The 26204-nt window shown below is 48.8% G+C and overlaps 1 protein-coding gene across 6 annotated transcripts in view; it reads right to left on the bottom strand.

The window, feature by feature from the left end:
• Positions 1–26204, bottom strand: part of cacna1bb (calcium channel, voltage-dependent, N type, alpha 1B subunit, b) — a 130313-nt gene that overhangs the window by 60256 nt on the left and 43853 nt on the right. For all 6 annotated transcript variants that reach the window (XR_012927068.1, XM_076029300.1, XM_076029299.1 and 3 more), the window contains exons 6-9: positions 18434–18525; positions 18121–18273; positions 13273–13460; positions 419–522 (exon numbers count right to left, since the gene is read on the bottom strand). Coding sequence is in view for 5 of the 6 variants with exons in the window: in XM_076029300.1 (XP_075885415.1) it covers positions 419–522; positions 13273–13460; positions 18121–18273; positions 18434–18525 (537 nt within the window). In the remaining variant the exon portion in view is untranslated. The remainder of the gene's footprint in view (positions 1–418; positions 523–13272; positions 13461–18120; positions 18274–18433; positions 18526–26204) is intronic.

The following is a 26204-nucleotide window of genomic DNA, read 5'->3' as shown; positions in this document are numbered from 1 at the left end:
AGGCAGTTGGGAGGTGTTCAGTGTGGGTCGGCAGGTGCGGGCGCCACAAAGACACAAAGACACACACAGACATCAGAGCAGCGAGGGCCACCATGATTAAAGCTTGCAGTGCCTTTTCTTTCCCCTTTTTAATAAATGACCCCCAGGGCTGAGAGACGATCAGAGGGCAGATATGAAAAAGCTGAAGGTCCCCGACTGAGAGGAGGAGGAGGAGGCGTCCGACCTGGTGACCTGGTGACCTGGTGACCTGGTGACTGAGGCTGAGCTCTGCTCCCAGCCACACCGACGCGCTGCAGGGCGGAGCTCCGCCTCAAACCGCTTGGTCCCCATCGACCATCATCCCATTGTACACAGTGATTAGCATCTTCTGCTATCACAGAGGATAGCAGGTGATATGACATCTGTTTGCGTGACTTACCCCGACAAGACGCCCAGCACCAGGTTGAGCATGAAGAAGGAGCCGATGATGATGAGGGGGATGAAGTAGAGCCAGTTCCAGGCGTTCCCCGCCACGTCGTTGGTCTGAGCACACGGACGAGAGGAGAACGGAGGCAGCGGTGAGACAAAGGTCCATGTTACATCTGACACTGCAGGAGCACCACTGTCTGCTCCACCCTCACCACACAAAGTGGGCAAGTAATAGCATACGGATTGTTGTTGGGTTTTTTTTTTTGTTTATAATCCCTCGTTTATGAAACCTAAATGCATTTTTAGAAACGTTTTTAACGAAAACCAAGAACAGAAAAATGAGGCCCAGAAGAAACACGAGGAGCCGAGAGCTGATATGTGCTTTAAATTAGCAGCAGTGGATTTTACTGTTGTTACTGACTGAGTGAACAAAAAAAAATTGAAAACTTTTCAATATGGACGGAAAAGTCACGTTAGAGAATCCATCAGTCTGAGCTCCCGACCGCAGGAGAAGGTCAGTCTGCTCTGGCAATGACAACAAGACAACTGGCCAACTGAACTGCAGCAACAGCTCAACTGGTGCCAGTGCTGGTGCACGAGAGTCATGCTGGACACACACACACACACACACACACACACACACTTGAACAAACTCAAACTGGAACTGTCCCATGAGGGTTGTGATACTGAACTAGAAGAACAGTTTTATAATCCCATGTGAATGTTGCATGGAGCCATTATCATATAGAAGTGAGTATTTGATATAAAAAAAAAACCACCCGCCCATGCTTTCAACACAGCTGTGGCTCTGGACTCATCAACACTGACCAAGGCCACTGGCATCAGCCTCCACTGAACAAAGCCAGGAGGAGTCCAGGAGCAAACCAAGCCCTCCCAGTCAGCACAGCAGCAGCAGCAGCAGCAGCAGCAGCAGCAGCAGCAGCAGCAGCAGCAGCCCTGGATGGACTGATGAGTTGTGTGAAGCACGCTGACATTTCACAGACGGCAGCAGCGTCGCAGTGCTGCCACTCGCCGCCTGGAACTGTGACGGGAGGTTCGGGGCGGTTGAATCAGCCGGCCGCCGCAGACCTCATATTGTGCACCCCTTGTAGGCACACACACACACACACACACACACACACACAGGGAGCAGCTGTCAGAGGAGCAGCGACCCACGCAGCAGCAGTGGATAAATGACAGGAAGGAGCCTCGCTCTGCGTTCTGCTTTCCTCTCCCTCTTTTCTCCGGTCATGTCCAACAAGTCGTCACTGTTTCATCATCTCCTCACTGTGCTCTTCAAAAAGTTCCTCCGTCCCTGCCCCTCCCCCTCCTCCTCCTGCTCCTCCCCCTCCGCCTCCTCCTCTTCTTCGCTCTTTCAAAGTTGCATCAACGTCCTGCGATCGCAACTCTCCCCTAATTCCACGCAAGTTACTCCAGCGTCAAGGATGCCTTTAATATTCTGGAGAAACATGCTCCTTCATTCTGAGAGAAAGGGAGGGAGAGCATCTGCATCACTCCTCTGCGTGTGTTCGGGCCAAAGTCCCACTGAGGACTGTTGGAGGCAGCCAGCAACACAAGTTTCCCTCTGTCTTACATTAAAACATAAGAGTGATGCGATCTCTGTCCCTGACAGACTGTTGGCTTTATGATTATTGTGTTCATTGCATCACACAATTGATGCCAGTTGTTGTTGTGTAACAGATGTGAGTCTAGATTGTAATTCAGGGTGAAACAGGTTTTTCAGTGCAATCTTGATTCACAGCAGCAGCAGTTCTGCCTGAGCTTCGGATAAACCAATTGAAGGTAAATGAACTGTATGAGTGAAAAGTATAAAGTATTCAAAGAGGTGCCTGGTATTTCTGCACAGGTTCCAAAGAGAACAAAAGCAAAAGCAGCAGGAAATCGTATTCACGAGGACGACAGAAATGCAAAGGAGAGAATTTCACTGAGTTATTGTCGCTATTAGGGATGTGTGTGACGTAGACATAGCTGTGCTATTAGGCGGTTCAAGCTGCTGTAGTGGCCCACGGGGACGTTCCATTTTTTTTAGATGTAAATATGTAATTCCTGTTTTGCATCTGCGCTTTAAATTCAGCAAAGCTCTTTTCTGCGCGCGGTAACAAATCCCTCGCTTCCCTCACCGCAGAAACACAGAAGCCATGGACAGGCGTCAGCTCTCCTGACCCACGTGGCAGCAGCAGCGATGCCCCCTCAGTGGGACCACTGACACCCAGAGGCCTGTTGAAATACAACGATGACATTGAGACGGATGAAGTTTTTTTTTTTTTTTTTTTTTAAAAACAAGTTGAGAGGAATTGCAGTGCACGTTGGCTGCATTGTGAACGATGAGCCCAGTCTCCCTCGCTCTGCAGCAGCAGTGTGACAGTAAGTCCAGTCAATGACTTGAGTTGACTCACTGCTGCGTGTGCAGGTCTAATCACCACCAATCACACCTGACGCCCTCAGCATCCTACACTGACAACCCTGTATCCTGTATCTTTGCCGTTTGCAGCATCTGTGCATCATCTGACGACGAGGACGCTCTCCTCCTCTTCCTCTTCCTCCTCCTCTTCCTCTTCCTCTTCCTCTTCCTCTTCCTCTTCTTCGAGGCCCCGTTGAAGTTCAGCGGGTGCACGGGAGGGGAGGACGGAGGACACAAACACAGCATCTGGCCCGGGAGGCTGGCGGCTACGCTAACGCAGCTCATTAGCTCATCAGAGTGCTGATGCGCTGCGCTGCGTTGCCTTCAGCCAGTCTCGTCACTCCATCTGCTCTTTAGGAGAACGCCAGCAGTCAGAGGCAACACAGCCTGTTAGCAAAGCAAGGAACAGTGTTTCTAACATGGAGCAAAGTGTCAGCAGGATGAAAAGTTAATGTTGAGGTGCTTCTCTTTGACCTCCAGCTGACCTTCTGTCTGGTAGACATCAGGCCGTCTTTCCATGAATCCCAGAAAATGCAGTTTGATAAAACCTAGAAGACTGGATGGATGGATGGATGATGGATGGATGGATGGATGGATGGATGGATGAATGATGGATGGATGGATGGATGGATGGATGAATGATGGATGGATGGATGGATGGATGGATGGATGGATGGATGATGGATGGATGGGTGGATGGATGGATGAATGATGGATGGATGGATGGATGGATGGATGGATGGATGGATGAATGATGGATGGATGGATGGATGGATGGATGATGGATGGATGGATGGATGGATGGATGGATGGATGGATAGATGGATGGATGGATCATCAGAGGTGAAGGCCAGGACGCCCAGCCAGCGCTCGGCTCTTTCTCTCCTTCTCTCTGTGCTTTCAGTTTGTTTTCCACACCTAACAGTAAACAGTGGGTGTGGACTCCGATGCCGAGCTGGATGTTTGTTTTTAGAAGAGTTTGCTGGATGTTGTTATTCCACCTCCGTCGCTCCCGTGAGTTATTTCTGGCCGACTTGCTCCGAGTTATCCAGCAAGGAGAGGGAGCGAAAAGCGCCAAATCACGCGGAGTCACGCAGGCGCTGTGAAAGTGTGAAGAGCGCTGGGTGAACGACACGTGCACGCACCGGCGCACACCCACCCAGCACGCGCTTCCCAAAAGTGACGTTTCCTGAATGAGGAGGCGGAGGTGAGAAAGTTTCCAGCTTGTGATTCTGATCATGAGGGACCTTTAATGCTTCATGGCCACTCTGTGAATTCAACTAATTTCTCCACTACTGGTCAGTCAGACTAACTACGCCCAAACAATACAATCTGGAATACTTGAAATATTCCGCACATATTTCACCGCCTCAAACTTGGATTTCTTTGCTCTATTATTCAAGTCGGACCACAAAAAAGGCCTTGGCTTGCACACAAAAGGTGATTGAGAGGATGTGAGAAGCGACTGGACGCTCAACAACAACAACAACAACAACAACAACACATGGAGCCTGGGACGGAGAGCCGGCAGTGAGTGAAGCGTCCACGCCGTCACTAACAGTCGTCTGCGCCGCTCAACTCCTGACATCAGCCTGACATCAGCCTGACACCGTCAAGGTGCACCTGTCTCTCCCGCTCACATGGAGCTAATGAAGAGAGATGAGGACACGCACACACACGCGTACACACACACACGCACGGAGCAACACAATAGGAAATGACTGAGAGTTATATTTTACTTTGCTAAATGCATTTAAAAGACAGCAAAGCAAAGATGCCTTCAACAACCTGCTTGCATTTGTCTGCTTGTCTCTGATTGGTCGACTCTGTCACCTTCCAGCCACACAGTCTGCTTCCACTTTGCAGAAATCACATGAGAAATGACTTTCTACGTGACAAATGCACCGTGTTCTCCAGACGATGGCTGGCTGTGGTTTAGATCTCAGTGATTTGGAGGCATTTATTGCTCATTTGTATTTTATTGTACTTTTGGCTCATTTCCTTTTATTAACTAAAAGTCAGGCCTACTCATAAATGACTTATTAAGTCAATGGCAATTTAATCGGGTCGACTCTTTGTGCTTTACGGGCCTTTGTTTAACAAAGCGGCTCGTAACATCCACGCTCCCACACTAGTTGGGCCGTTTAAAGAGAAACTCTCTCTCTCTCTCTCTTTTTCTCTCGCTCAGAGTGGAGGAGACGCTGCGATCCGCCCATCACAGCGTTCAGCCACAGCCCAGCTAATTAGCGCCGCCTCTAATTTGATGGCAGCAGTTGAGTGGCCAGGAGAGATAAAGGAAATGAAATAAAATCAGGGGCCATGAAAGGAAGACTGGCACATCGTTAACGCCGGGACAGACTCCGCCCACCTCGTGCTGCAGCTACAACAGTTACGCCAGCGTCGCCTCCCCCAGCCAATTCAAGCCAAGACAGGTGCGTCAGCGCCCCCGATGATCCCATTCAAACTCAACTGAAGGAGTTCAGGTCTTCTGTGCGACAGCGGTGCCCCTGCAGGCGAAGGCAGAAGCTGATTCAAGAGGTTTTTGATCGGGTCGTTTGTGAAAATGTGAATATTGGAGAAAAAGGGACATTGGCGTACGTGAGGATATATTTTCAGGATTGATGGCGACTTGGACAACCCTGAGCTAAAATTGTTTTTTAGCATTTTAGCTCAGCATCTCGCACTCTGTGGCCCCCACAATCCACTAAAGTGATTACTATGATAATTCCTCCAACACACTGTGGTGAGTGGAACTGAGGACTGTGACAGGAAAGATCAATACATGGTACACACTAGCCCACAGGAAAAGGCTTTAACATTTAGATCAGAGGTCCCCAACCACCGGCCCGCGGACCCGTGAGAAAAATGACCGCATTCTCTCCGTTACGTCCATCTAACGCTCGACTCTTGACGCTCGTCTCGGTCACCTGATACGTTGCCGCCAGATTAAACCCACAAGCTAGCAACATGACCCCCCGCCCCCTTCCCTCGTCAACGTGGAAATATTGTCTCACATTAAACCGGGCCATGGTACTAAAAAGGTTGGGCACCGCTGATTTAGAACCCTGACCCTGACCCTGACCCTGACCCTGACCCTAGCGTTGCTTTCATTGCATTCGCTTGAACCTCATCGTACATGATCGCTTGATAATGTCCTGGCCTTAACAACAACAGTAAACCTGATGAAACTCTCTAGAATGAAAGGTGGAATAGTGGATAATGTGGTGAATGAGTGGAGAGGTGGGAGGGAGCAGTGTTGTCTTCTCACTGCTGCACTGGCTGATGTTCATGTCTTCTAGCTTGATGATGGTCTATGTTCTGCTCTCCAGCGGTGGTGGTGGTCAGTGAGGGGAGGGTGCGACTCCACCGCAGCAGCAGAAGCCTCACCAGCTTCTCTTCCCTCCGCTTCAACACTTCAACACTTCAACGTCAAGGAGACGCTGCGGCACTCTGGCCTCAGTTTGCCATCAGGGTTCTTCAGGACCTGGACTGGAGCGCACACGTCCATGGACGTGGTTCCAATGTACTGGTGCGGCATTGTGCTGCCACCTCCGACATTGATCCCGTCAATGAGTGGAGTTTTATCTGGTGTAGTTGAAGATGCAGCCAGGGCTCTGAGGGAGACACTGAGACTCTGCCTTATCGCTTTTACACCCTGCTGGATCCCAGCACTGCAAAAAAAACGGCTGAGTCGGTGGAAGCGGGGACGTCCCTGAAGCGCCTGGTATTTCACCCAGTCGGGCGTGGATGTGATAAATGTAGCAGCGCATATTGAAGTGAGCTCTGAGCTGCGAGCGCACCTCCTTCTCATCTCAGTGATAAATGTAGCCGCACATTTGCAGAATTAGAAATCTTGCAAGGCAAGGCCGTGTGTGCAGTTATATAAGTTAGTGTCTGTTGGACGGCTCCGCCGGGGAAGAGGAGGGAACGGAGCAGGGACGAAGTGTGCAGGAGATTTTTAAAGCAGCAGCTCCAGGTTGGTTCTTAAGATGGAGTTATTTATTATTATCATTATCATTATTATTATCATTATTGTCATTGTTGTTTACTATTAAATTAATTCCAAAACTACTTTTTCATTATTATAAAATTGCAATTACAAATGCAGAGCAAGAGCAAAATAAAATAAATAACATAGAAGCTATAAATTCAAAACGCAGAAGAGAAGACAATGAATCAAAAATATCAGACCATATTTGTGGAGCAGGTGGGTTTTCATTCAATGTTCCGTCTCAGGTTTTCATTTTTTGATTTGCTTCCATTACGCCCGACAAGAACACAGTGTCAGTGCTGCCATGGTGGTGGTGCTGCAGAGTCCTGCTGACCACCGTCACCGCTGCCTCTCACTACCTCAGCTGGCGGGAGGCCACAGGATGGCAGGATGTGGCCTGGCAGTGGGGAGGGTGAGGTGGAGCGCAGCAGGAAATGGACGGAGCGGCGGGAGAGGGGGGGGGCAGACAGGGAGTAATGAGGAGTGGGGGAGGGGCCGGAGTGACGGGAAGGGCGGGGGGGGTTGGCTGCATTTCTTTGCGGGGGAGGGGGAGGTCTGAGCGAAGCCCCCTGGGGCCGCGCTGCTCATCAGTCTGCAGGGTCTGCTGGGACAACGCTGCCTCGCACCCGAGACCACGATAGAGCCGCACAATAGAGGGCGCCACCGCGCACGCCATTCTGCACTCTCTGCAGCTAATGCTGTTGCTGCTGCTGCTGCTTCTGCTGCTGCTGCTGCTGCTGCTTCTGCTGCTTCTGCTGCTGCTGTTGCTGCTGTTGCTGCTGCTGTTGCTGCTGCTGCTTCTGCTGCTGCTGCTGCTGCTGCCGTTGCTGCTGCCACTGCTGCTGTTGCTGCTGCTGTTGCTGCTGCTGCTTCTGCTGCTGCTGCTGCTGCTGCCACTGCTGCTGTTGCTGCTGCCACTGCTGCTGTTGCTGCTGCTGTTGCTGCTGCTGCTGCTGCTTCTGCTGCTGCTGCTGCTGCTGCCACTGCTGCTGTTGCTGCTGCCACTGCTGCTGCCGCTGCTGCCACTGCTGCTGCTGCTGCTGCTGCTACTGCATCCACCACCACCATCGTTCCCAGGAAGAACTCTGAGGAACATTATGGCACTGACCGGAATCTTCAGCTGTGTGTGTGTGTGTGTGTGTGTGTGTGTGTGTGTGTGTGTGTGTGTGTGTGTGTGTGTGTGTGCTTTTCCAAGGAAGTCCTCCTTGGTGCCAGCAGTGTAGGTGGAAATTGTATTTTGGGTGGGCCAGTACAACAAAGGATGGCCCAGAAACAAGGCTGTTAAAACTGAGGGAGGAACACAAACAAACTGAGCACTAAATTTTTACTGCCACCGTCCTGCACGACACAGACGACGACAGCAGGAGGTTTGTTCCTTCCCGCTCCTCCACTCGCATCAAGCGACGTTCATGTTGTCTTCTTAACTTAAACCATGGGTGCGATCCATCGGGTCTGGAGGACCTTTCCATGTCCTCCAGCCCCTGAACAAGACTGCAGGTGGCAGACAAAACAATCTGAGTGTGAACAGGAGAATCAGCGCTGCTGTTTCTTTCGTCCTGGTGAAAAATCTGCCAACAATCCCATCACCTCCCACACAGTCGTCGGTTTCGAACGTAGGATTGGACGGAGACTTTCTGTCAGGTGTCTGAAATATTCAAATTTGTTCGGTTCACAAAGAAAATCCTTATTATTATCATTATGGGACTTTATTTTTAAAAAAATTAATAAAATGAATTACGGCCTTTTTATTGAATTAGTCGTCATTAATCGTATTATTCCTATAATGGTTTTGAAATGTTAATTTCCCATCACCCGCTGAGCTAAGCTAGGCGGTGCTATCGTTGTTGTCCAGCATGTTTGCAGTTGGCATAAGTAACAACTGCTACTCCGCCTTCAGCTCGTCTGCTGTCACCAGTGCGCCGCACAGTAGAACGTCACACAGTCCAGCACTACATATGCCCAAAACTCTTCCACTGCCTATGCTGTCTAGACTATAAAATGGAATATGTTTCTTTTGGTGCATTAAATATCGAATGAACGCGCTAAAGTCCCGGTCCTGTTGAGTACATGAGGCCTGAACAGAAGCACGAACAGCAATTCAATGCAGTTCTTGAGGTGGACCGACTGCTCAGAGTTACATTTTGGCAAAGTCAGTGCACACATACACATAAAACAAACTCAAGCGGTGCTAAAGATTGGACTGAACCATCAGGCGGGGTGGAGCTACCATGACATCATCGCTTCCGCCATCTATGGGCAGCGCTGACGCTCCGCTGCAGAGGCGACGGACGATTGCGAGCGCGGAGGGGTGGGAGGAGCCGTGGAAACTTTAGCGACCAAACGCAAACCGGACTTTGAGAGTGGCAACAAGTCAGTCTGACTTGGGTGTTTGACAACACACTGCGGCAGGAAAGCGTCGCCATCGGAAGGCGGGGGAGGGACAAAAGATTAAACTGGGCGCAGTGGAAAGCAAACACGCTGCATCAAAAGCAGCAGCAACAACCACCAAAAAAAAAGCCAGAGCAAAAATAACTGGAAGGATCAAAACTAAAGAAGTTTGGAGTGATGGGGGGGGACGCCACCTGCTGAGGCAGACGGCATTCTCAGATCGCAGCAGCGAGGGTCTGCAGTGCTCGGGATAATGAGCCAGAGAAAGCGACAGGAGGTGTTGAGAGTGGAGCAGGGAGGAAGAGCAGGAAGACGAAGGAGAAGGAGGAAGAAGGGGAGGAGGAGGAGGAGGAGATGACAAGACAGCTAATCAACATCAACGTCAGCGAGGATTTTTCGAGGGGGCAGACGGATGAGCAGAGGCGTTGAGATTGTCTCCAGTGTTGGAGAGTCGCGTCGTTCAACTTTTACAATTTGCACGTCCACACTGCTCGAAAGGCTTTTCAGCGATGCTTTTTGTTGCTTTTATTTGCAACTCATAGCACCTCAGTTCCTGTAATCACCGGCTACTCACACCTCCTCGCACCTCCTCACCCAAGAGGCCCAGAGCAACCGATACACGACCCAACTCAGGGTCGAGAGCCACGGTTTGGTTGAGAGGTACGGCTGGCGAGCAGCTACAAAGAATGAAACTAGCAACATTTCACAGCTAAAGAAAACGTAGGGGGCGCCAGAGCGGTTGCGAGCGGTTCTCCTGCTACATCTATAAAACAAGGAGATGCTGTGACAGTTTGATCTCTCTAGACTTTCATCACCAGGACAGAATCCATGGAGCAGAAGCCTTGATTCCTTTTAGCATGAATCCAACTCCATTTTTTTTTCTTCTTTCCTTTCTCCTCCAGTGGCTCTGCACTGTTTGTGCTCTGAGCCACTAGGTTAGCTGCTGTTTGACAGCGTGCTTCTCAACGACCCCCCCCCCTCCCCTCCCCGCCCCCTCCTTTCCTTTGGCTTTGCACACATAGCTGTTAAACCCTAAACCGAGTGCCTTAAAATCCACTGAATGAGTCTCCATCAGAACGTTTGCTCGCCTTCACGGTGGAACCACGGCTTGGCGAACGTGGGTGAAGTGCCAGCACTGAAAATCCCGTGAGTAGAAGACAATAGAAACAAGTGCTCATTGGTCTACAGGCACAGAAAAAGATCTGAGCTTCCTCAACATCGATATGTACAATAACCTTCGTCCAAATCCCTTGGAATAATTCCACATCACTTGGGAAAAATCCAACATGGAAATGGCCAATATAGGAAGTGTACAAGATGTTTGTTCAGATGATTTGTGGAGCCATTTCCCCCCTGCAACGTTAACACCAGAGGAGACGACTCTCTGAGTCAGACGGGCTCTGCTGGATGCTTGCAGACACTCAGTCATTACTTCAGTTCTGCTCGGCCGGGTTCACCTCGTCCCTCGGGGATTCCCGCTTTTCTTCGGGTGTGCTCTATCATACTTTGTCTTTTTTTTAGGCAGCGCTAAAAGATGCCAGCATTTAGGTAACAAAGCCATTTGGGTTGGTGACAGACTGGGCCAAGAAGCTGAATGGCTCCAGGCGTTGTCCCAGTGACCGAGATGTAACATGAGACACAACATCTCTGCTCGCCGGTCCAGCCGCAGCCACACTGCCAGCCGCCCTCAGCAGCTCCGCTCCCCACCCACACCGACTCGAGCCAAGTCTCACCTGTTCTCCCCGCAGGTGACCGACGGGAAAGTGACCAAAAAAAAATTTATGAGATTAACAAAAAAGAGAATAAACTGGAATAGAGTGCCTTAATTAATCCCACAGTGGAGAAATCTGCATCATTACAGCAACAGTACAGTGAAAAAAAATGAAAAATTACATTAATTAAATAGACAGAAGGAAATAAAAAATTTAATTAAAATATGTGTAGTTTATAGAAGGAAAAAAAACAAGATATTTACATCTCATGAACAGTGGACTCATCCAATCAGCATCCACTTACTGAACCCTGCATAAAGACAGCCAGCACACACACACACACACACACACACACAGCCTCACAGCATCAGTGGGTTGTGCAGGTTTGCAGCAGAAGGTTGTAGTGTTGGAATCCATGAGGTGGAAAATCTATGAGGGCAAATTAATAAATGAGAGCATGGCCAGCTTAAAAAAAGAATTCTCATCATTGGTGTGGTTCGGCTGCTCATTAATAAGTTTTTTGTTGCTGCGCTCACATGGCAGAGTTAAAAAAAAAAAAAAAAAATGCATAGTCAACCAAATCTATCAGTGAATAAATTATTCATGCTGGCATCAGTTTTAAACATCTCCCCTGGCTGAGTCCGAAAAGAAGATGGTTACCGGGGGGGGATCAGAAGTGACGGATGGAATCAGTGATGGGGTGGTGTTAGTTAGTCTTTGCTGGCTTGTTACTGCGCTCTGCCTGGCCTCCACTCTGAGGGGGTCCGCAGGGTCATTAAAATCAGCCTGATTTATCTCCAAGCCCACCTAAAAATATTCAACATATGAACGGCAGCCTGCTCATTAGAGAATGAGACGCCTTGCTGTTTCCAGGATAAGAATGGACAGGGGGGAGGGGGGGACGGGGGCCTGCGGGGTCCTGATTTGTGGCCTTGCGTCAGAAGAAGCCGAGCACAGACCAAAGAAAGAAAGAAAGAAGGAGAGGGAGAAAGGAGAGGGGGGGGGGTTAATCCTCGGGAGAAACTTGAGGAATCCGTCAGCTTTGCGTTACGTCATCGGAGGAAAAGCTCGGCCGAGGGTCTCGGCAAAATCCCACGCCTGGGAGCCGGGACCCCTCGCCCCGCCGGCTCTGCTAGCGGAGCGCGCTAACAAAGCTGCTTTTCCCGCATCTTCCCAAAGCTGCGTGAATCCCATCGCCGCCCCCACGCTGCAAACTTCGGACTTCATTGTGATTCCTATTGTCATTGATCCCTGCTTTGTTACCGCCAGGGAATCTGCAGCTCGCCGCCTGCGTGGAGCTGCGAGCTCTCAAACCAGCAGAGAGGTCGGGAAGGTAGAGAAGCTGCTGCATACTGGACGCCATTCAAAGGAGATTTTGAAGAAGAAGCAGTGACGTCAAGTGAGTCTTGCACTCTCACTCCCCCTCCTGAGCTTGCCAGTGAACTACAGTGGCCCTGTGCACCCAAACTTGGATACCACGTCCACCTTCTTCTTCAATGGTTTAATTGAAGAGCAAGCCAAATTACCAAACACACCGTCAGGCAGCCGGATTGTCCACACCGGGCTTCCTTAGAAATATGCTGGTGCCAGATGGCAGCTAACTGGGAGCACTGGGACCTTTGCTCTATGTAGATTCTTATATATCCAGGTACTACCCGAAAAATTACAATATCAAGTAAAGGTTGTTTTATTTTGGCAATTGAACATAAAAGATGAGAGCAACACATTTTATTGAGCCATTCCACGCAAATTGACATCTCAAGCAGTTCCTTGTTGTAACTTTGCTAATTAAGATTTTCATCTTATTAAAACCGCAAACCCACAAACTCAGAAAATTATTATAAAATTTGAGGGTTTTTATTTTAAGCTGCAAGACCTGATCAGCAAAATCCAAAGAAATAAAAACTTGAAATATATTGATTTGCATATTATTCCTTTATATAATATGTCACAATCATCTTTTAAGTTGAATTGCAGAAATACTACTACCGCTACTAATTTTCTGGGTAGTACCTGTATATATATTTACTGTCCTAAGGGTAGGAAAACCAAAACCAAAGTACTTTTTTTTTGTTCGTACTGCGATTATGCATTCACACACATTAAGTCTTAATATAAAATCATAAACAAAACAAAACTCTAACGTTGGATCTTTCAACCTTTGAAACGGTTGCTCTTGCTTTTGTTGTTTTGTATCGACTGCACATCAATTAGTTTCAATGAAGGCTTCTAAAAAAAAAAACACACACACAGCTGTTTCAATAAACAAGCCGAAGCCTAAAAGCAGGTTGGATAAAAACAGAGGAAGGGAAGACGCTGCTGTAGGCGGTGGAGACAGAAGGTGGACTCACGCTGTACAGGATGTCCACCCAGCCCTCCATGGTGATGCACTGGAAGACGGTCAGCACGGCAAATAGGATGTTGTCAAAGTTGGTGATGCCAAAGTTGGGCCCGGTCCAGTACTCCTTGCACCTGGTTCCACTGGGGCACAACCTGGCCGGCGGTTCTAAACCACAAGGCCAGTCTGCTGCCGTCTCATCTGCAAACACACAACACAGCATCCGCATTTTTCATTTGTTTCTTTACGGGACGCACTGTGGAAATGTCAGTCAACAGTGTAACCGCTGGACCAGTGGCCACTTTATTAGAGCCACAGAGAGACACACAACCATTCACACTCACACACAACCCTCCAGTACTGACAATAATCTAGAGCTTCCAGTTCACCTCACATGCATGTTGTTGGAGTGGCTGCTGAAGCCAGCACCAAGCCACTGCTCCTTTCAGTCTTCACCCGGAACACCGCCAAGCTCCCTGTTGCTCAGCTGCCACTTTCCCTGGCCTGCCTGTCAGTCCGGATCATGTGACTGTTTGCTTGAGGGGCTTCCTGGTGGGAGGAGCCACTGCACGGGCATCAGCGCTCATATCAGTGCATTCTATGACAGTGGCATGAGGAAAAATAAAAAATAGCAACCGACTCCCACGGCCAATTTTACCCAATTTCCATTTTTATTCATTTGATTTTATTCATTCTAATGAATTTAAGTTTCATTTGAAAGATTGTTGCAACCACTCAGAAAAGCAGCTCAGTCCAGCGGCTTCCTGCAGGGGTCACTACAGTGGATTAACTGGCCTGTTTGGTTTGGCATAGTGATGTCAGAGCCTGGCATTCACTCGCAGAGCGCCCCCTTGAGGTCAAGCTGTGTCGACTGACCGTATATCAAGTCACCTGTCGCTAACCTGGGGACATCAGAGCCCTTTGTGACATCACATAGTTGAAGCACACACTTCCGGAAAAGCAAAGATGGATTTCTCTGTTTTCCAGAAGTTCATTATCAGCGCAGGCACCGGGATAAAACAATGGCAAAGGGAATTCTGCTGAATGTGCTACATGGCAGTAATGGCTTTTACATGATGGACTACATAGTGAGCTTATCAGTGGCGAAACACTTAGAGGCACCGCCGGGCTCAATTACTCTTTGCTGTTATCTCTGTCAGGCCGCCACACACTGGAAAGCTGCCAGTTCAGCATCAGCTGCTTTGATGCAGCTGGTGATGAACCCATTGGATGGAGCTGCTTTCACCAGGTGCTCCTCCAGTGTCTGCCAGTGGTTCCCTGGCATTCAAAATATTTCATATGCACTAGCACTATTGCACTTTGGTGATTTTTTTTCCCCATTCATTTATGATTATTGTTATCGAGTACTGATGCCAGTGGTGATGGGGATGCTCCGAACAAATTTCGTTACTATTTAAATAATTTGTATTTCTTTTAGTTGTACTTTGAATATCTATCGGAGATGTTTGTCCAGCACTGACACTGCATGCATTAACTTGTTTGTATTGTAAGTATTTTAATAATTACCTACAATACAATTCAAATAAAAGCCAAAGTCATACGTTCAAGTTTTTTGCTTTTTTCCCCCCCAAAGAAACACAAAATGGTTTTAACAATTTTAACAGCCTCATAATCTGCTGACTCAGACAAAAATGAGGCGATCATTCTAAGGAGGCGGCGGTTCATTGTCGCTTTATTTCATTTGCTTGTGATGCACTTTTCAAAAATACTGTTAGAAAGCGCGAGCACAGAGCAGGATGGTCCAGCCAGATGCTGAGGGACCATCCGGCCTTGAATGTCTCTCATGATGTGGCGCCAGCCTTCAGGAGTTCTCACTACACACTTGGCCTCCAGTGAAGTCACAAGCTGCCATCTCTCCTCCTCCTGCGAGCTACCAGAGTGACCAGCGCCGTGCAACATGGGCGCTTGGTTCAGTGGAGGTTTTCCCTGTTCCAGGTTCTACGTTCACACTGATTCCCCAAAGAAAAATGCAAATCTGCAGCTTCTTCTTCTCCTTCACTTTAGAAGCGGCACCGTCCTTTCACAAGTGAATCAAATCACCCGCTGACACACAAATCAAACAGGAAGTGTAAACAGAGTTCAAGCCTGTTGGTTTGTGCATCACGCGCTCTCTGACACCGCCTGGAGGTGGAAGCAGCGTCTTCCACTTCTGACCCGCTTCTTGCAGCAGCGTTAAAATAAACTCATAAAGCATCATTCAGGGCAGCAGGGGAAGCAAACAGACTGCAGGGAGCAGCAGAAATACCACAGAGAAGCCTGAAGCCCGGTGTCAAGCTCAGATGTGTTAATTCTGATACTAATTTCTGTGATGACAGGTGGTGTTTATTAATTATTAAGCCTGCGTTCACACGTCTCTGTCTTATCACGCCACTACAGCCATTTCCAAATGGAAGCGCTGCGGAATACAGTGAACACGCTCAACATTTGTCACAATGTCGTTTAAACTTATCAAGAATATGACAAAGACACACAGATTTCTCGCAGATTCTGATTGTCATGTGACCCATATACTGCAGAGTTGAGGAGCCGGATGAGAGGAAGGCGGCAGTGAAATGTGGAGCGGGCGCTGAGGGCGCCGGCCGGGAGTTTGTTTAAAGGATGCGCTGGCACAGGCGTCAGCAGATGGGGATGAGGAATGAGGAATAAATGTGCTGAGTGGAACAGATGCCTGGTGCACTTCACCGGGGACGCTGGCCACCAGCAACCTGTGCCAAGTCTTAACAATGATGTGCGGAGCCACTTTGCACCGCCAACATCCCTCCACTGGTGTCAGTGCAGTGGAGCCGCTCCACTCCTGCACACTGACAGCTGCTGCGTCAGCCCACCTCCACGCAGGGGCACCTCAGGGCGACGCACGCACAAGATCTGAGTGGTCGGCGACTCAGAGAGAAAGAATTAAAGGTCGGCAGTGAGGATTGAAGAAGAATTGACGCCCAAATGACCAAACGGCCAAATGATACGATTCAAGAAACAAATCTAGAGAGAATTCAGAGAGGGAAGAACGCAGGGATTCATAATAAGTGAGTGCAGTGAATATATTAGTGCTTAACTTGTACAATACGCCACAGCTCCTCGAAAACGTTGATGCACCAGCATGTGGACGCTCTCCAATCAAAGTGATACTTCCAGGTCTAAAATGACCACGATTGTCAGTGACTGATCATTTTTTTTATTTACCGTTATACAAATAAGCAGACAACATAGGAAACCATTGGAGCATTATTCTTTATTATAACTAAATTCTGGTCATTTACGTGCATTCCTGGACAGAAACATGAGTTTTAGTGATTGAATGTGAAGCTTGATGCTAATTTCAGACTGGGAGAGGCTCGGTGAACCAGTTCAAATGTAGTTATGAACAGGAACCACTCAGCTGTTTGAGTTTGCATAATAAATACTGACGTGGAGCTTTTGAAAGGTCTCTGAACCACTGACGTGTCATCCTTCTCTCAACAGGTGGTCTGGCTCACTGAAGCACCCACGCTGTTCCAATAGCTTTCAAGCTATTAGCTCATCGATAGTAGCGTCCACCTCCTTTTTATGACACACTTGTAGCTACTTGCAGCCTTTACAGTCCATCTCCTCCCTAATTCTCCAATATGCACAATACTGACAAGCACACACAGAGGCCTGAGCAGCAGCCTCAGGGTGCAGCCACCACCGCCGCTGCTGCTGCTGCTGCTGCTGCTGCTGCTGCTGCCGCCGCCACTAGCCTTCATCACACCCAGCTGGCTCCACCCGTGCCGGGAATAACTCAGCCACACATGCGCTGCACGTTAGCGGCCTGTCGCAACAGCTCAGCCACGCAGCCGGCATCACGTGCCAGCGCACGCGTAAAAAAAGACAGATGCAACCATCCAGACACGGCTTCACACCAGAGTGTAGTCTAGTTTATTCTAGTTCTATGCGCTGATTTTTTTTTTTTTCATTCCTCTCTCAGCTCTCCAGTAAAACAACACAACAGCAGCAGCTCCATCAGGCTCACTGCTGCCTTCATCAGACTTTAAAGTGGGGAAGTGAGCGTTGTGTCAAACAAACAAAACATACGAATGCGAATCTTGGCACATTTCTTAGTGGTTGTACGGTAATTCGGGACCTTTTCTAGTGGTTGTACGGGCATATAGTATCAGGTAGAGAAACTCCACCACTGCCTCACACTCTAACTCACACCAGCGGGGGAGAGGGAAGGGGAGGGCGGGGGAAGCCAAAGCCGCCAAGTACATTTTTTTTCACCACCGAGTCGCACAATGGCTCATTTCTAGCAACGCCGTGCCACTGTTTCCTGTAATTATTTCTCCGTAATGCCGTGACAAAAGCGTCGGGCCGCCGTTTGTCGCAAACGCTTTTTGTCTCCCAGCGGGGGGGGAAGAGGCGTCCCCCCCCCCTTGTTTTCAGGCAGCCGAGTGGTTCCCATTGTCGGCTGTGAGGAGCCTGCCACCAGGATAATGACGGTGAAGCTCGTTGGAAAAACACAGGTGGCCTCTTGAAAGGAAACTGCGTCTTATTTTAAGGCCTGGTCAATATCTACAGCAGAGACTTTACCATCGAGTTGGAAAGGACTGTTGACGTGAAGAAGGATGAGGGGAGTTTTAATGAAAAACTACCAGTGGCTGTTGATTGGCCAAATTGAGATCTAACTCTCATAATTGACCTGAGCTCTCATTTTCTATTTCCTTCACAAGATTTGCCACAGTGCTTCCCAACTGCTGGACACCACTCAAATGAAGAAAATGATCTGGACAAAGAGTAAAGAGAACAATTCTGGAAGAGAAGAAGAAGAAGAAGAAGAAGAAGAAGAAGAAGAAGAAGAAGAAGAAGAAGAAGAAGTCTGGGCTCTCACTGGTGTCTATCTTGAAGCAGGTCATGTGGAATTTGCCCATGTAGAACTCCACCCCGATGATGGCAAACATGACGATGGCGAAGAAGAGCAGCAGGCCAATCTGAAGCAGAGGGACCATGGCCTTCATGATGGACTTCAACACCACCTGGAGGCCTGCGAGGGGGCAGAGGGAGGAGAGGTTGGGATGATTGATTGTGTAAAGGAGTGAAAAAGTGGTCAAGAAAGAAATACAGGGATTGGATTTGGTTAGAATGAGTTTATCATGAGTCAAAGCCATGAGATGTTGATGAGATGTTGTGCAGGAGTGACTCACTGGGGATTCCTGACACCAGCTTCAGGGGTCTCAGCACTCGCACTGCCCGCAGCGTCCGCAGGTCAAAGTCTGAGCCCACCGTGGCCAGGATCCTGCAGGCAGAGCAACACAAGCAGTCAGAACCTCCTCTGCTCAGCCACAGCTAACCTGCTCACGCTTGGAAGAGAAAGTGCCAAGAAGCAGCACAAAGTTAGGCTGACAAATCACAATCAACTAAAAATTTCATAGACACTGTCAGCTTGCGGGGTTGACAATAAAAAATAAATAAATAAAAATCACATAGTAAGAGTGAAATGAAAGTGAGTATGAAACTAAACAGGACACAGAAACAACCACATTAAGACAGAAGCTTTGCAAACTGCATCAGTATGAAGGAGACAGTTATCATAGCAGACACATGCACAGCATTACCATACACCACGCACCATACATTAGCATACAGCAAAAAGCCTGTTTACATGTATATAAAAAGGGGACGGTTAAAAAGCAGCAGCAGCTCCTGAGAGGCAGTGGCTGGAAAGAAGCTGGAAGGACCCACAGGCTGCCCGACCTGTGCCTGATCTTTAGTTCTCACAGTAGACTTTAAGGAAGCAGCCACAGCAGTGAGGAAATGTAATAAAATGTCAAACATTTTCAAGAAAGCAGCACGTTGAGCCTTTTGTTGACGGCGTAAAAAAAACACACTCAGTTTGAGCGTCTTGCTAAAACTCCAAAACAAAGAGCTAATTAGCAGCCACGCCTGTTCTTAATCACGCTTCCTCGAAATGTGGAGTGAACAGAAGAAACAGTCAAGCGGACCGAGCTGAATTCTGTTGAAAACAGATCCCTGAAGGAGAGGACGGGTTGGGACAAGAGATGGAGACGGAGGGATGGAGAGAGACAGGGAGTGAGAGGAGTGGCTGCTGGTCATTATATAGCCACAGCTGGCAGCTCCCGTTACAGCCCAGACACCAAGTGTGTGTGTGTGTGTGTGTGTGGGGGGGGGGGGGGGGGGGGGGGGGGGGGGGGGGGTTAAGTGCTACGCTGAAACTGAGGAAATAAATAAATAACTGAATAAACCTAGAAAATCTTGCTTCTGGCTAGAGGGAGAGGGGGGGAGGGAGGAGGAGGGGCCTATGGCAGGAGGGAGGGGGGACAAGGGAGGAGGGGGGGGGCAAAGACCATGTAAGGATGCTGAGGGAGGATATAAATAAAACACATGCTAGAATTCTCTTCATTCAGTGGAACAGAAGGTAGTGATGTCATGAACGGAAAGTGGGGGGCGGGGGGGGGTTCCATTACTTTTCCAGATATATAAATAAAGATGACATAATACATAATAAAGATGAGGTTAAAGTTACAGGAAGCGTTACAGCGAGGACAAAGCCGCCGCTCTCATTGTCTCTGTCCGTGGTGCTGAACCTCGTCGCCCTGCGCGGTCGCCACCACCATCAGAAACAAGTGTGGCCCCAGTGTGTGCGTATGTATGTATGTATGTATGTATGGTTGTTGTTGTTGTTTGTTGTTTGTTGTTTGTTGTTTGTTGTTGTTGTTGTTGTTGTTGTTGTTGTTGTCACCATTGATTCCTGCTGGAGTCCAGATGACGCCACCGTGTGGCCGTTTCAATTAGAAGCAAAGCAAATCAATAACCACCACAAGAACACAATGGACAGTGTGTACATGTGTGTGTGTGTGTGTATGTGTGTGTGCAAACATGGGGACATTGAAGACTGGAATCAATGGGCGCTGGATCACCGACAGTCCAGCCACCAGAAGACACACCAGGCCTCTCAGTTGTGTTAATGTTTAATAATTGCCGCCGCTTGGCGAGAGATTTACGCCTCGGGGAGAAATCGGCCGAGTCGCCCCCTCCACCGCCAACACCATCATCACCACCACGAGCAGCAGCACCCTCTCCCACCACCACCACCACCACCACCAGCACCCTCTCCAATATAAAAGGCATGAAAAACTCCTGCGAGGCTCAAAGTGCACAGAACAGCCAGGATAATGACTGTCTTCTTGCTTCAGAGCCGCAGTGAGTCAGTAGTTTGCTCTGTTTTCCATCTCCACTCTGTCTCCGTCTCAGTGCGCAGGGCAGAGTGTGACGCCACTCTGGGTAAGTGTCTTGTGTTACCAAAGGATCTTTGATATAAATATTAATGGCAGCGCTGGTTCTGGCTGGGCTCTCTTCCATGGAGGCGTGGCCGAGCCACTGCTGATGCTTCATTGGCTTCAATTAATGTTCTGCATACTGCAGTCTAGAAAAAACCCATCAACCATCAACCTGTTTGCGATTCCTTGAGACATTCATATGAAGCTTTACACGTGATGACTGGGGATGAAAAGTTGCAGGTGAGTCACTGTTGGACCTGTGCGTGTTTGCGTGTATGTGTGTGTGTGTGTGTGTGTGTGTTTGGCCATAGAGGGGCGTGTTGATGGCGTATGGACAGACAGTGGGGCAGAGGAAGAGCAAGCCATGACTTTTAATATCCCTTTATTAGAAGCACAGTATCTCCATGCGGGCGCAGCAGATATATTGGAGGGCGATTCTATCGTCTGGCACTGACTGGAGGCCGACGTCTCCCGGTGACAAACAGGTGAAGCTGTCAGAGATCAGCTGGAGCGGGTGGAGCTTTTCCAAACATCCCGACAGCGTGGACGGAGTGGATTTAATTTTTTTTTTTTTTTTTCAAAAAACGTGCAATTGTCCTGGTGAAAGAAGCGAAGGCCGGACGGATGTGGAGAAGGCAAAGAACCCGGGCGCACCCGAACGCAGCACGGCTCGTCCAGCAGTATCTTCATCTTCATCTTCATCTTCATCTTCATCTTCATCTTCATGCTGCCTGTGCACTCTGGGCTCAGGGAATCGGACTGATTGTGGCGCTCGGCCTGCTGGATGGATATGCACCACAAACCAACTCCTCTCCGTGCCGCTGGACGGATGAGCTTTCTTACACATGGATAACAGTGTGGAAGACGTCCAATCAGAGACATGCTCAACGGGCGGGGGGCGGGGCAGGCTTTACTCTCCCATCTCGGGGGAAACACTGCGAGCACCGTCGGAAAATGACATCCTAGAAGCTGGAAGCTTCTTCTGCTCTTCATTCATTTTTCATATCGACTCCTCTCTCTCTCTCTCACCTTTGGTTATCTATTTTCTTCTTTTTTTTTATCCTTTAAACTTTGCACAGCGGCAGGCAAGTCCAATATTTATTCCGCTCTGCTTGCCAAGTCCAGACTGATGTGCTGAAACACCTCTGGTTGACATTCAGTGTGCGACGTGCTGCAGCAACAATGAGAGCAAACACTGGGGAGGAAAGAATATCTTGAAGATGATGACGATTATTGTTGGGAGTCGAACGAATTTCGTGCTTTCATCTTGGAACGTAATAACTTGGCAGTGCCACCGAGGGGAGAAACTGGCGCGGGCGGCGGCGTCCTCCGTCCCACCTGTGACCGACGGTGTGTGAGAAGTTCAGACTTGGAATTGCATCAAATCCCGCAGGTTCTCGTGAAAAGCACCAACAAAAGAACGAACGCGAGGCACACTCCAACAAAACTGTTGGAGGCGCGTGGGGTGGCTCCATGTGGACGTATTACTGGGGAGAAAAGGTGAGGCTGGTGCTGCAGGGAGAAGAATGGAGGAGCAGGCGGCGCTGAGAGGAGGAGGAGGAGGAGGAGGAGGAGGAGGAGGTTTAATTGCTGCGGTGGAGCCCAGCTGGAGGCCGCAGGGCTGAGATGGAGTTTTCACACATGCAGGCAGGAGAACATGGCACTGAGGACCTGTGTGCGTGTGTGTGTGTGTGTGTGTGTGTGTGTGTGTGTGTGTGTGTGTGTGATCAGCTGGTGAAGCCACAGTTTGCGATTCAAGCAGCAGCAACCAGTGATCCCCAGTCACCCTCAGCCAGGAGGAAACCTGTTGTTTATCTCCTTCAACTCTGCCACCGTCTCACTGTGGCGCCTCATGCAGTCTGAAATTGGGCTTTGTTCATGAAGTGTGTGTGTGTGTGTGTGTGTGATAAAAAAAAATGTCATATCGTAAAAATGTGATCACTTGTGCGCAATCAGTATTATCTGATGCACACACAATCTCTCTCTCCCTCTCTCTCTCTCTCTCTCACACACACACACACATTTTTTTTGCCAATTACTTCAGATTTCTATGATTTCATTCAACAGGAAATGAGGCGGCGCTCCGTGTGACGGGGACAGGGGGAGTGGGGGGGGGGCTGGGTTTCATCTGTGATGATATAGGATGCGAGCGGACAGCTGCGAGAGCGAGCGTTTCCCACAATGCACATGGGGACAGAGGGGGGCGGGGGGGGCTGGTGAACTCATCCTGGCTGCCAGAGACGCTCGCCGTCAAACATGGCTGACGCTCCACAGCTGCGCTTTGAAAATAACGCTGCACGCACGCGCACGCGCACGCGCCCGTGCACGCTCATATCACTCGAAGTCAAACGCAGACATGAGGTAACGGAGGCAGCTCGCGTCTTCTGAAGCCAAGACGCTGCATGACAGGAGCATCAACAGCTGCACAAAAGGAACCAAACGGCTTTGACTTCCTGTCCCTGGAATGGGCGTGGCCACCTCATGTTTACCAACGACACAGTGCATGACCCCTCTGCTGGTAGGAGGCCAATTACTGTGCCGTCCAAGCAGCAGGAAGCTCCTGGGCAAAGTCTGAATTGCTCTCGACTCCTCCGATGCAAATAAGAAGACGTCTGGACGTTCAGAGGCTACTGGGCTTTGGAAAAAGTTGGGTTGAATCGCTGTGCTTGACGATAACATTCTTTTATGATGAGGCTCTGGCTTCCAGGCTTGGAGGAAATGCGAGTAGCACCACGCTGCTCACGCTGAATGCAAAACAGCCAACAGGTGAATTTGCTGTAGAATCCCACCACGAGCGTTTAGCAGCTCAGGCAGAAATCGAGGATTAGACCTTCAGGAAGCATAGGAAGCATCAGGTTAGAGTCGCAGTCAAGACTGAGACCATTCAAGACCAAGACCTGATCAAGACCAGAGAGCATCCAGACCGAGACCAGACCAAGTCCTAAACCGGAACGGCAACGTTTCCTTTCAGCAAGGCATCTTTCAATGATTGTCTTCAACATTTTTGCTGCTTTGCCAGATATTTGGAACATTTTTCAAAAAACAGCTTTGCTTCATAAAATTAAAAAACAAATGTACTCGGAATAAGGGGTCAGGGTGTCACTCTGGGTGTCACCAACAGAGTGAAACAAGGCAGCAGCTGGACTCTTCTCTGTTATTATCGTGTTATTACAGTATCCACTGGTCTGGATCAAAAACCACCCAGTCCGTCCAGTCAGAGACCGAGACCAGACCCCGTAAGAATGCCTCAGAGTCTGACACAAGACTGAGACCCTTAACAAGTGATCTGGAGACCAACCTCCAGTACCGCAACACTCCATCAAGTGTGTACTGGAGGTACAGCTTGTGCACAAGAAGCATAAGAAGCATCTTTTCCCTCAGTGGTGCCACATGGACACACTCGCAGGCAACAGGCTACACCTGCTTCAAGATGAACAGAAGGACCACGTGTCCCAACAGACGAGTGATTGGAAGCGTGAAAAGATGCAGTGCAGGTGTGCAGGTGAGAGCTCAGTTCAGCTGAATCAGAAGCAGATGCACAACATGAAGGCAGTGGGGGGAGTTTGTTGAGCGCCTGTCAAATTTGTCAAAGAGGCGCCGTCACACAGAAAAAAGAGTCGTTTTTTTTTTTTTTTTTTTTAGTATGGCCTTCAGCGGCGACAGGATGTCTTTACAGTCAATTTAAAGAAGGCAGACATGACAAGGAGTGACAAGCCTGGCAACCCCCTCCCACGAGTCCCTGCCAAAATGTTCTTTTCCAATTTAATCCCTCCAACCCCATGAAAGTGAATCCATTGCAGCAACAACAACAGCAGGGAGGAGGAGCAGGAGCGCAAACGCACAGAAACCCAGCAGCTGGCTGGAAGACAATGTATTCACGGCTGGAGTGTTGGCGTCAGAGGACACTTCACCCCCCCCCCCCACCCCCACCTCCCCTACAGAGACATCCTGAGTGGATTTGCTTTGATTGATGTGTGGGAAGGCAGTCATCGGGAGCCTCCTTCAATGCACCTATGTGACATTACTGCAGTGCATGTTGGTCGTGCGGCTCAGGAACCTCGTTGGAAGCGCAGCCCGGAGACGAAGGTCCAGACTTGCTGGACTTTCTGCTTCTCATCCAGTTTGTTTTCCTGGTGACATGAGCGCCGCCCTTCTGGGAGGAGCTCCATGATGAAAGTAATAAAGCACAACAAAAGGGAGGAAGTAGACGGAAAACACAAACGCACACCGTGGTGATGATAATAACAATAATAATAATAATAGTGATAATAAAAGTTGATATTAATATAAAGCCAGACAGGTCGGATGGAGACAGACTGCGTTTGTCTCAGGAGTCTATAAGGGATGAAATATAGAAGCTGAGAGCAGTGAAGCTCCACCTGTCTGCACCTGCAACACCAAACACACGACACTGCTTGGGGAAGTTCATTATAGACCAACAAGAATGTTGCACCACAACTATCTGCACTTTTATGGCTCTCAGTTTTCCACTTCATACGGACTTCTAGGCTGAATGTTTATGCTGCGTGGAAAAAGTGAAAGCTCCTGATTGACTGATGGTTGCAGGTCAATGAAACAACACTCTTCAACAACACGTTTCGTGCAGTCGTCCGGCTTCGTGCACTCTTTAGTCACAGTGTTCAATAAATCACAAGACACTGAGTTATCGTGAGTGTAATTTCCAACATTAGCATGCACGCCGAGGCAATGCTTACTGTGAAATGAAAAATGAAGACGCCGTGCTGAGGAGTTATTAGATCACCTGCCAGTGCCAGGTTTATGCCACAGTCGCTAAATTAACAGCATTGCTAATTGCAAAAATCAATTTTTATGTTTCTTTAATGGTTAACACACAAGCAGCCGGAGCTCCTTCACTGGAACCATGTGTTTTATGCTGAAATATAATAATTCACATATATATATATTTTTTTAATCTACTATCTTATAAAACTGAGCAAAGCACATTATTATTTATAGATTTAGAGTTTGCAGTTATTGCCTTGCAGTCCTGAACAGAAAGAAAGCAGTTCTCTCCCTGACGATGAGCCGCCACACATTCCAGAAATAAGACGGCAAATTCAGCGGAGGGATTGACCTCTCTCAGTTTGCCATTTGACTGATAAGTGACAAACATTTTCAGTCGTGAGGAAGATTTTATGATTTACAGAATATTTATTTTTGTGGTGATTATGGCGGGTAGTCCAATGAAATTGTTACACATCTGACTGGGGTTTCTGTGTTTAGGGAAACGTTTGCACCGCAGACCAAATCAAAAACAACCATTGCGCTCCGCCAGGGACTTCAAATTCAACAACACAACAAGCGTCCGGCGGGAAAACAAGATCCTCTCTCAGGGCCGTCTTTGCAACGCGACTCCACTTTTTTTTTTTTTTGCTGCGCTAAAATAAGCGCGAGCTGTGTTTTCCTGGTGTCTCCTGCTCGGCGACGGCGAAAATAAAGTCTTCCCCAGCGGCTCTGCTTCAGCCAGGCTGCCACGTGCACAGGCAGCGTCAGCGGGGAGCTCTTCCTGCCGTAGAGGAAGAGCTCCCCGATGTGCAACCGCCACGAGATGTTGGATTACGGTCATTTAAAAAAAAGTGTTTCCCTCAAATCTGTCATGAACGTTCTCAATACAAGAATTTACAGTACAAGTGTAAAAAAAAAACAGTTTGTTGTT

The sequence above is a fragment of the Nelusetta ayraudi genome, unplaced genomic scaffold, assembly GCF_046127955.1.
Source record: "Nelusetta ayraudi isolate G7.1 ecotype Tasmania unplaced genomic scaffold, CSIRO-AGI_Nayr_v1 ptg000026l, whole genome shotgun sequence".
NCBI lineage: Eukaryota > Metazoa > Chordata > Actinopteri > Tetraodontiformes > Monacanthidae > Nelusetta > Nelusetta ayraudi.
The sequence above is the reverse complement of the archived record's forward strand: the minus strand, read 5'-3'. Positions and strand labels throughout refer to the sequence as shown.